General features: G+C 36.8%; 1 protein-coding gene and 1 long non-coding RNA gene across 2 annotated transcripts in view; one reads left to right on the top strand and one right to left on the bottom strand.

The window, feature by feature from the left end:
• CYP2C93 (cytochrome P450 family 2 subfamily C member 93) overlaps positions 1–5,555 on the bottom strand; it is a 28,815-nt gene extending 23,260 nt beyond the window's left edge. Inside the window, exons 1-4 of the mRNA XM_011721975.3 lie at positions 5,348–5,555; positions 3,952–4,114; positions 3,641–3,790; positions 1,252–1,412 (exon numbers count right to left, since the gene is read on the bottom strand). Coding sequence (XP_011720277.2) covers positions 1,252–1,412; positions 3,641–3,790; positions 3,952–4,114; positions 5,348–5,515 — 642 coding nt within the window. The 5' untranslated portion in view covers positions 5,516–5,555. The remainder of the gene's footprint in view (positions 1–1,251; positions 1,413–3,640; positions 3,791–3,951; positions 4,115–5,347) is intronic.
• The window catches only part of LOC139356220 (uncharacterized), a 138,599-nt gene extending 130,487 nt beyond the window's left edge, over positions 1–8,112 (top strand). Inside the window, exon 3 of the long non-coding RNA XR_011607726.1 lies at positions 7,838–8,112. This is a non-coding gene — a long non-coding RNA (uncharacterized lncRNA). The remainder of the gene's footprint in view (positions 1–7,837) is intronic.
• The last annotated feature ends 3,617 nt before the right edge of the window (positions 8,113–11,729 follow it).

Below are 11,729 nucleotides of genomic sequence, written 5' to 3'. Positions count from 1 at the left end.
AATGTTAAGGGAGTTTGGTCAACGTGACTGGAGCACAAAGATAGTCCCTGCTATTTTCATTTCTACATAGCAGCCTCAAAAAGTGGAACAAGTATTTTAGAAATTGGAGGCGCTCAAAGATACCTTGAATCCCAACTGTACACCTAAGCAGTTAAGTGACTTCCGTAGGATCACACAACTATTATTCAGGCAGAGCCTAGGGCATGCTAGCTCAGCACAGGGTAAAATTGGGATGTTTGTTTCTGGTTCATACACTATAAAGCCAATTATTTTGTCATTCCTAATCCAGTTACCTCATCAGCCAGGATCCCAAATGGAGCACCAAACACCCCTGCCCTACTCAGTGTTTTCTGGTAGCTTCTAGGGTCACCTATATCTATCTATATATATATACACACACACACACACACATATATATACACACACACATATATACACACATACATATATACACACACACACACACACACACACACACACACACACACATATATATATATATATATATATATATATATATATATATTTTTTTTTTTTTTTCCTTGAGACAGAGTCTCGCTCTGTTGCCCAGGCTGGAGTGCAGTGGTGCAATCTCGGCTCACTGCAAGCTCTCCCTCCTGGGCTCACACCATTCTCCTGCCTCAGCCTCCTCCTGAGTAGTTAGCACGACAGGCGCCCGCCACTGCGCCCGGCTAATTTTTGTATTTTTAGTAGAAACGGGGTTTCACCTTGTTAGCCAGGATGGTCTCGATTTCCTGACCTCGCGATCCGCCTGCCTCGGCCTCCCAAAATGCTGGGATTACAGGCGTGAGCCACCGCGCCTGGCTTATTCTTTCTTCTTGAAGGAGATATTCCCTTCCCAAATTAGGATATTTCTGCCAAGTAGTATGGTGAAGAGGTCTCTAAGTGTGAACTGGAGGACAAAACTAGTGAGTAATGGAAGCCTTCAGAAAAGGCCCAGATGTCCATGGAATGACATGGGCATGTTTTTGGGTGGTCATCAAAGTACAGAAACACGGCTTTGGGGTTTAGTAGGAAAGCCACGAGTCGGGAAGCTAACAGACTTGAAAGCCAGGCCAATATTCAGGCATTAAGTTTCTTTGTGTAAAATGAAAGGCTCAGTCATCTTTCCCAGATGTTTACTTGAGGACTGTGGCGTTCAAACATGCACTTCAAGGATTAGTTCACACAGAATTTTGGACTTAAAAGAAAAGACAGTGATTTTTTGGGAAGATAAAATCCTGGCCTCACCTGGATCCATGGGGTGCTTGCAATCCTGAAGTTCTCGTTTAATCTTTCCATTAAGGTAAGAAAATTCTTATCTTCATACTGAAATCGATTTTGGAAAACGATGGAGCAGATCACATTGCAGGGAGCACAGCCCAGGATGAAAGTGGGATCACAGGGTGAGGCTAAAGGATTGGAAACAACTTTAAAATTCAATTAAAATATAAATAATTTTAAAATATGCATTTGTTAAGATGTAAAGGAAATTTAGAAATTGTAAGCAATTCCTGACAAATTCCTCTTGCACCCCAAAAATAAAAATCAGCATGTGTGAAATCAGCGCATCAGTTTTACCTGAAATCTGAGTGGAGCATAACAACCTAGATCGTTAAAGACTGGCATTTCATATGTGGCAATTCACACCCACTGCCTTTATTTAAACCCTTATAACCCAAGGTATTTGCTATTTTGGAATTAAAAGAAGACGTTCTAAAAACTCTAATTGCGTTTTTCAAGCAGAATCACATCTGTCTGGAAAGCCTGTGGACAATAAAGCACAAAGGGAGAGAAAAGTTGAGGACCTAGAAACTTTTTATACATAATAAATAGCTAAAAGAATTGTGTTACATTAGTAAAGAGGAACTAAAGTTAGAGAGACTGTGGGTGAATTCACGTGGTTAAAGAAAAAAAAATGTAAAAAGCAGAATATGTCCATGCTATACGAGAAGAAAAACTAATATAAATGAACTATAAACATGAAAGTGATTTTCTTATCCAAAAAATAAAATGAAAACTTTTTATTTCAATATAAATCCCAGTAAGGCAAACAAAAAGTAAAAGTAAATTGATAATGGAGACTTTTTATTTCTTATTTCAATGTTTAAAACAATGAATTTCATTTCTTAGGAACTATTGTTTATTATTCCCAGTCATGCTCCAAATTTAATTCATTTGGACAAAACCACTCTTGAAGATTCTGGGACATTGTTCCATATAGCCATCAAGATAAGCATGTTTTAATAAATTTTTAAATTTTCACCATATGTTAGAGTAAGTATATCATTTTATGGGTAAATAAATTATAAGAAAGGTTTTCTTTTTTAGTAGGGGGGGTTCTCTAAGTGAAATTGTTGTAATCAAGTGATGAATAAACTTTATATGTAAGGAGTTCCCAAATTCACATCTATATATCCTAAATAAGGTGAAGTAAATTGAAAGTGTTCTAAATAAATGGAAGGACATTAAACAACAGGAAACCTGTTGAGTTAGCTGCTTTCAAGCTGGGTTCCTGTAAACATAACAGTGTTCTAAGCTTTCAGAAAAAGTTTTATTGTAGCTGAGGGCATGGAGGGTAATTTCAGAAGCCTTGAGGATTGTATGTGTGCATGTGTTTATGTGTTTACTGAGGTAAAATTTGATTTTCAGTCTTTCCATTCACTGCGCTTAGAAGAGATAATTTTTTAAAAGTTAATTTGGAATCCTAGCTGATATTCAGATTCACTGTGACAAGCCCTTCATAGGTAAGTAGAGTTGGCACGGGGAAGAAAGGAATTACCATAAATGTCCAAGCTAAAATCCAATAAACAAGAGGAAAAGATAAGCAAAACTGAAAGCAGAGCCTAATTACATTTAAGAAAAACAGAATAAAGAGTTATTCACAATAGTTAAACAGATCATTTATAAATTGGTATTTATATATTTTGCTGAAACATACCATAGCATATGCTTACTCGAAATTTATAAATTGCTATAATAAGTAATGGTTAATAAAAAATAATTAATCCTGATATTTTCCAAATAATACCATATTTCCTGAGAAAGAACAACTGAGAACTGCACTGAGATACAATTAAACAGGTAAAACCATACATAGTATCACCACTGGCCAAAACTATAGGCATGGACCTGGGAGAAATCCCCAGACATGTCAGTGAGTTTGACCATATGAATAAAGTTCAGTTAAATGAAAGCACATGTCACTTGGTTCACGTTCCATAAGGGTGTGATGGGGTAATTCCCACCATGTTCACTAGCCAAGTATTTTCTGGTGAAATGTTCTGAAAGCTGGAACCCAGGTTTATGCTATAGGGGAAACATTGCTGTTTAATGCTTTTCAAAAATGAACTGAAGACCTGCATTTATGATTTCTAATTTGAAAACAAGGAAACAAAATTGAGGAGAAAACAGGATTAAATGACCTTTTATACCCACATTGTGTGCATTATCATGCCTGTACACCCACAAAGACACACACAAGCTCCCTTTTCTCTCTGCTTTAAACCTCCCTCCACCACTCGGGGGCTGACAACCAGGATGCTCAATGAAGATCTGACCATCTTTGAAATGTACCAAGAACATCCTTAGTAAAGAGAGCTGACTGTTAAGGTCAGTGATGCAGAGTAGAGTCACTCACCATTGGTTTTTCTCAACTCCTCCACAATACAGCGGGCTTCCTTTTGAATGCAGTCCTCAATGCTTCTCTTACCCATCCCAAAATTTCGCAAGGTCAAAAGAGAGAAACGCCGCATCTCTTTCCATCTCTTTCCAGTGCTGAAAATGATTCCTAACAAAAAAAGAACAGAAACTAGGAGGGGATTCTCAGGTAAAGAAGATGAAGATGAAACTCAACAGCCATGCAGATGGGCTAAGCTCTGCCTTCAAGTCTCTGCTTTTCATCCTCCTAACCCTAATTACCAATGCTGACACAGGCACCTGCACACCTACCATGCCCTTTCTGACTTCTTTCAATTAGTGGCAAAGCACCTCTCTCGGAAAACTCCTCTCCATGATCAATCAGGGCTTCCTTCAGAGCTTCATATCCATGCAAAACCACAGTGGGCTTTAGGCCAAAATACACAGTGAACACAGGGCCGTAGAGTTTTGAGAACTGGGAAAGGAGATGCAAATAGCAGCAAAATAAGTGGCTGTTTGGTTCAAATATTATGTATGATTCAGACTGATATTATCATTGTATAGTTTAATGTTTATATTTATTACACACAGATTTGATATTTCTGAATTTTATACATAAATGTGATAGTGATTGTTATAGCTGCCATTTTAGATGGCCTGTGACATGCCGTGTAATGACCCAGGCAATTGGTACACAAGTCACGGTTCATCCTCACTTTAACACATTCAGCACATTTATTCGCCCTGTTTTATAAATAAAGAAACGGAGGTCAGGAGAACTCCAAATTCATTTTCAGAGTCCCACAGGTAGTCTATAGAAGCTCCAAACTGGAACTTCTGCTAATTTAAACTCTGATGCCTGAGCAATTTATCAGTCCCCCGTGTCCACCTTGAGACCAATACCCAGCTGACAATTTTAGTGTCACCTGGAAGGCTCCAACAGTAAGGATTCTGACTCAGCAGTCCTGTGATGAACACTAGTAATCCATATTTTATAAGGCACTCCAGGTGATTCTAATGCCAAGTCAAGTTTCTAACTGCTGCTACTGCCAATACAGAAAAAGTAAGCACCACAGAGACAGAAACAGGACATTCAGCATCTGCTGGAAGAACAATGTCTTCCGTCCTCCAGCAACCTTAGCCACAGATGGCAGCTTTATGCAGAATTCAAAAGAACTCTGTTACCACCAATTGGTCCCTGACTGAATATGTCTTTCTTTCATCTACTTATGTTGATCCTGAACCCATAGCTGTTGCCTTCACATTAAGCATTAATTTATTCTTCAGAGAACTTCAATTTTCATAGCAATTCTGAATAAAACATATGATTAATAGAATAGATGACTTATTGGATGACATCTTTAAACTCATACACTTTCCTTACAATTTACCTTCAGCCAAAAATTAGAGCAAAGTGGTATGAAGCAAAAAAGAGAACCATCACTCCAAACTTTTTCCATTATATTGATTTGATTCTACCGTATACTGACCAAAATGTTTCTCCACTCACAAAATGCATTAACTCATCCCACTATTTCCCACAATGACAGAATGGAAAAGACAAGAGAAATAGCAAAGTTTGCAGGGAGTATTTTGCTTTACAGTGATCCATTTTAATAGTGTGGTACCAGGAATATATTTTATTTAAAAATAGAAGTCAAAGAACTTACCCTTTTCAAGTCACTGGAGGAATATAAAGCATACTTACATTGCTGAAAGATTTGCTGATATTCCTAATATCTAACTGTAGGATATTTCCAATAATAGGGAGAGGAGTGGGGCCAGGAGGGAGCTTCCCTCTCCCAGAACTCTGTCTCCAGAGTGAAAGGAGAAGCAAACAGGAGAGACAGAGCACCAGGACCACAAAAGGATCCATTGAAGCCTTCTCTTCTTACTAAGACAACTGGCAGCTTGCACTGCAAGCCTTTTATATCTCTCCCCGCTAATTCAGGCATGCCTCGTTAACATGTAAGGTGACCAATCACCTAGATACACGTTATGCTATTTTCTGAATGGACTTTGGCTCATTGAGCAATTAAAAATATTTTTTAGTCTTGTTGTCTTTTTCTTTCCAGTGTCCACCTAGGACACTGTGGTTTAATTGCATTGGATTGGAGTCAAGGTAGTGATAATTACAAACATAAAAGACCCTGATTGTTTCAATGTGCAAAGATGATGGAGAAACACTGAAGTCATTTAGACTGGATGCTAGAAAATCACTCAAAAGTCAGTATTCTCACATTAATGACCAGTTTGGAATTTATGACGTTGAGAGAAATCAGTGTATTCTATGCCTCATATAAAGAAAAATGTATCTTAATGCTACTTCAAATAATAGGAAACTTTGATAATGAAAGCCTTTCAGATATTTAATATAATTGACTAAAAATACATCACTCTAAATCATTAAAAAGTCAGGAAACAACAGGTGCTGGAGAGGATGTGGAGAAATAGGAACAATTTTTACACTGTTGGTGGGATTGTAAACTAGTTCAACCATTGTGGAAAACAGTATGGCGATTTCTCAAGGATCTAGAACTAGAAATACCATATGATCCAGCCATCCTATTAATGGGTATATACTCAAAGGATTATAAATCATGCTGCTATAAAGATACATGCACACGTTATGTTTATTGTGGCACTATTCACAATAGCAAAGACGTGGAATCAACCCAAATGTCCATCAGTGTCAGACTGGATTAAGAAAATGTGGCACATATACACCATGGAATACTATGCAGCCATAAAAAAGGATGAGTTTGTGTCCTTTGTAGGGACATGGATGTAGCTGGAAACCATCATTCTTAGCAAACTATCACAAGAACAGAAAACCAAACACCCCATGTTCTCACTCATAGGTGGGAACTGAACAATGAGATCACTTGGACCGGGAAGGGGAACATCACACTGGGGCCTATTATGGGGAGGGGGGAGGGGGGAGGAATTGCATTGGGAGTTATACCTGATGTAAATGATGAGTTGATGGGTGCTGACGAGTTGATGGGTGCAGCACACCAACATGGCACAAGTATACATATGTAACAAACTTGCACATTATGCACACATACCCTAGAACTTAAAGTATAATAATAATAATAATAAAGAAAAACAAAAACAAGAAAAAAAAGAAAAAAATACATCGCTTTAGACATGAAATAGCAAAAATTACTCATACATCTTTAATGACCAAATTATTAGCTAATAATTAGCTAATAAATCAAATTATTAACTAATAAATTTACATGCCTTTCATCATTAAGTTAAGAACTGCAAGACAAAGATTATCATTTTTTAATTTTTCAAATGAGGAAAGAGAAACTCTGGGAGGACAGGACACCTGTCAGTGCCACACAGCTGATAGGTGGTAAAACTGGCATATGAGCAGAGATCTTCTAATGCCCATTGGGGTGTATTATCACTTACACCAGAGCTGGCTCAAGAACAATTTTAGAAAAACAAAACAAACCCCTAGATATTAGTTACTCTAAAGATACACCACGTTGACTCTCTTCAGAAAGCAACAGGCTTCACATTAAATAGAGGCTCATTTGTCTAGAAGAATAAGAGGACCAGAGATGCTCAAAAGAAGGAATAAAAATTAGAGTCCTCTCCTCTGCATCACCATATAGTGAAAGTTGTCAGCATTATTGAGGAAAAGGTCAATTTCAGATAATTTATTGGAGAGAACTTGAGAATCTGTGGCTTCTCCACCTCTCAGTCACCTCCAGACATGGCTGCTTCTGTTGTTTTTGGTCTGTCATTGTAAAAAATAATAGAATGCAATAATGCACAGCAAGGAAGAGAAAGTGATACACAGAACAACAGCTGTGGATTCAATAGATGACGGGAGGTAGAAAAATCATTGAATGGACCCAGAGCACAAAACTATCACTATGTGCAGACTTGAATGGAAACTGATATTCAGTGGTCATGAAGATCTAAATACAACTAGATTTATACATGTTACTAGATCACCAATGACAAAGTGTGTGTGCAAAGCCATGTTCTGAAAAGATATCATAATACTGATTTTACATTGACTAGTGCAGTAATTTCCAGCTTTTTAATTAATAAAAATTTAAGACCCACATATACAGCGTTTTATTGATTATGTTTACAGAGATAATGAAAAATTTACAGAGAATTTTCACGCTGATCACATATATTTCTATTCTTTCAATTATTCCCACTTTAGAGAGGAGAAACTGGGCCATGGAGATTCAGTACTTTGGCCAAGGACACAAAGAATACATGTGGACAAGCTGGAGCTGGAACCAACAACTGCTGCATCTTGCTGCCTTCTCTCTATCCTAAAAATTCATTTCAACTATATTACCAAGAACTACTGAAATTCAGTATTTCAGGACTGATCTAATTAGTGACTTTCAAAACAAACATTAATTTAGTTGATAATTCCAGCACCAGTTGAGTAAAATGTGGGTCAGAAGAGTTTGGTTTTATTACCTTTAAATCATGAGTCCAGGTCCTCATGAGCCCTTTATCCAGGGCGAAGAGAAGCAGTAATTTACTGCCTGACTCATGTAGCTATAAACTCTAAAAGAACCAAACTAGCTTAGAGCAATAAATTTATTCCTCAAGAGATAGTTGTTCTTGCTGTGCTCCTCCTTTCTTTGGCTACGGTAAGGCTCCTGCCTTGACAGTTTCTTTAATAGAATGAAAGAAATATAGACAATTTAGAGACAAAAGGGGTCTCTGAGACCAACTAATCTAAATTTTGTGTGTGTGTGTGTGTTTTGTTTAGAAATTAGCACTTGGTGACTCAGTGAGTTAGAGTGTCATTAATGCATCAATACAAGATTTTTCATTAGAATCCAAGTTTCCCTCCTTGCTGCTTCAGTGATGTCTCACATCTCATCCTACAGAATCCCCACCTCAGTCCAAATGATCAATAGGGTATCGATATTAAGCCATCTACAGTCACAGAATGATGCTAATCTCAGCTTTGCTGGAGTGGTGAATTTGAGGGTTTTTAAAGAAATTAATATAGTTAATTTTTACAGCGGCTTTAAGTTTCCAGCAACACTAAGTGGAAAGTATACAGTTCCCACTAACTCCTTCCCAGCACCAACACATAGTCTCCCACAATCAACAACCTTATTATTGAGGTTAATTAATTATGGTTAATAAATCAACAATCAGATATAATCATCAACCAAAGTTCATAGTTTACAAAGGATTCACTCTTTGTGTTGTACATTCTATATATTTTGACTAGTGTATAATGCCATATATCCACCACCATAGCATCATACAGAATCGTTTCACTGCCTAAAAATCTCAGTGCTCTGCCAATTTTTTTTTTTTTTTTTTTTTTTTTTTTTTTTTTTTTTTGAGACAGAGTCTCGCTCTGTCGCCCAGGCTGGAGTGCAGCGGCGTGATCTCGGCTCACTGCAAGCTCTGCCTCCCGGGTTCACGCCGTTCTCCTGCCTCAGCCTCCCAAGTAGCTGGGACTACAGGTGCCCGCCACCACGCTTGACTAATTTTTTGTTATTTTTAGTAGAGACGGGGTTTCACCGTGTTCGCCAGGATGGTCTCGATCTCCTGATCTCGTGATCCACCCGCCTCAGCCTCCCAAAGTGCTGGGATTACAGGAGTGAGCCACCCCACCCGGCCTCTGCCTATTCTTTAGGCCTTTCCCTGCTAGTCTTTGGTAACAAGTGAACATTTTAGTGTTGCCATAGTTTTGCCTTTACTAGATTATTATATAGTTGGAATAACACAGCATGTAGCCTTTTCAGGTTGGTATCATTCATTTACTAATATGCGTAAGATTTCTCCATATCTTGTCATACCTCAAAAGCTTATTTCTTTTTACTACTAAATAATAATAAAATAGTATTTCCTTATACTGATGTACCACATTTGTTTGTCTATTCATCTATTGAACATCTTGGTTGCTTCCAATTTTGGCAACAATGAATAAAGGTCCCGTGAATGTCCATGTGCAAGTTTTTTGTGGACATAATTTTTCAACTCATTTAGCAAATGTCAAAAGCACACCAGCTGGATCATACGGTAAGCATATTTTTGTTTTGTAAGAAATCACCAATTTCTTATTGTTGAGCTTTAAAACATCTTTGAATAATTTGGATAATAATATTTTACAAGATATATTTTTTGGAATTATTTATTCTCATTGAACTTAACTTCTCATTCCCGTAAAAGTGTCTTTCATAGAGTAGAAGTTTTTAATTTTAATGAAGTCCAGATAATTGTTTTTTCTTTCATGTATTGTGCATTTGTTGTTGTATTTAAAAAACCATTGTGAGGCCAAGGTCATCTAGATTGTCTCTTATGTCATCTTCTCGGAATTTTATAGTTTGTGTGTTACATTATCTCTATAAACAAATTTCAGTTAACTTTTGTAAACAGTGTAAGGTCGACATCTAGATTCTTATTTTTGCAAAACAATGCTTAAGAAAAGTGGGACAAACAAAAAAGCTTCTGCACAGCAAATAAATAATTAAGAGTTAACAGCCTACAGAATGGGATAAAGTATTTGCAAATTGTGAATCCAAAAAAAGCTAATATCCAAAGTCTACAAGGAACTCAACTCAAAAGACAAAACAAATAGCCCCATTAAAAATTGGACAAAATTCCATTTGTCTTGAACTATTGTTGCATTTGCTTTTGAGGTCTTAGTCATGAATTCTTTGCCTAGGCCAATGTCAGAGAGGTTTTCCTAGGTTTTCTTTTAGGATTTTTATGGTTTCAGGTCTTACATTTAAGTATTTAATCCATCTTTAATTAATTTTTATATACAGTGAAAGACGGGTCCAATTTCATTCATCTGCAAATAGCAAGCCAGCTTTCCCAGTACCATTTATTAAATAGGATGTCCTTCCTACAGTGTATATCTTTGACAACTTTGTCCAAGAGCTGCTGGCCATGGATATGTGGCTTTATTTATGAATTCTCTATTCTGTTCTAATGTAGGAATAAGACTTTAGGTTATTTTTTGGAATATTTAAAGTAGAAGTCACCTCTTTATTTTGGATTATATTTACTTTATTTTATTTTATTTATGTGGGTATATAGTAGGTATATTTATTTATGGGCAACATGAGATGTTTTGATACAGGCATACAATGTGTAATAATCACAACATGAAGAATGGGCTCTCCATTTCATCAAGCATTTATCCTTTGTGTTACAATCCAGTTATACTCTTTTAATTATTTTTAAATGTATAATTAAATTATTAATGACTATATTCACCCTGTTCTGCTGTCCACTAGTAGGTCTTACTTCTTCTAACTATTTCGTGGAACCCATTAACTGCGCCAGATCCACCCCACCTTCCCACTACATCTCCCAGCCTCTGGTAACCATCCATTTCCTCTCTACATCACTGAGTTTAATTGCTTTGATATTTAGAACCCACAAATAAGTGAGAACATGCCATATTTGTCTTCTGTCTCTGGCTTATTTTGATTAACATAATGATCTCCAGTTTCATCTATGTTGTTTCAAATGACAGGATCTTATTCTTTTTTATGGCTCAATAGTACTCCATGGTGTATATGTATTAATACCACATTTTGTTTATTTGTTCATCTGTTGATGGACACTTGGATTGTTTCAAAATCTTATCTCTTGCGAACAGTGCTGTGAGAAACACGGAAGTGCAGCTATCACTCCAATATACTGATTTCCTTTTGGGGGAATGTGGACCCAGCAGTGGGTTCTTCATTGACCCAGTGGTCATTCAGTAGGACATTGTTTAATTTACATGTATTTGTGTAGTTTCCAAAATTCCTCTTTTTATTGCTTTCCAGTTTTATTTCACTGTGGCCAGAGAAGATGTTGTATATTATTTCAATTTTTTGAATGTTTTAAAACTTGTCCTGTGACCTAACATATGGTCTATCCTTGAGAATAATCCATGTGTCAAGGAAAGGAATGTGTTTCCTGGAGTCATTGGATCAAATCTGTAAGTATCTATTAGATCCATTTTGTCTACAGTGCAGATTAAGTCTGATGTTTCTTTGTTGATTTTCTATCTGGAAGATCTGTCCAATACTTAAAGCAGGGTATTGAAGACTCCAGAAATTACTGTACTAAAG

The sequence above is a fragment of the Macaca nemestrina genome, chromosome 9 (assembly GCF_043159975.1).
Source record: "Macaca nemestrina isolate mMacNem1 chromosome 9, mMacNem.hap1, whole genome shotgun sequence".
In the NCBI taxonomy this organism is placed as follows: domain Eukaryota; kingdom Metazoa; phylum Chordata; class Mammalia; order Primates; family Cercopithecidae; genus Macaca; species Macaca nemestrina.
Note: the sequence above shows the minus strand (reverse complement) of the source record. Positions and strands in the feature narration are given on the sequence as shown.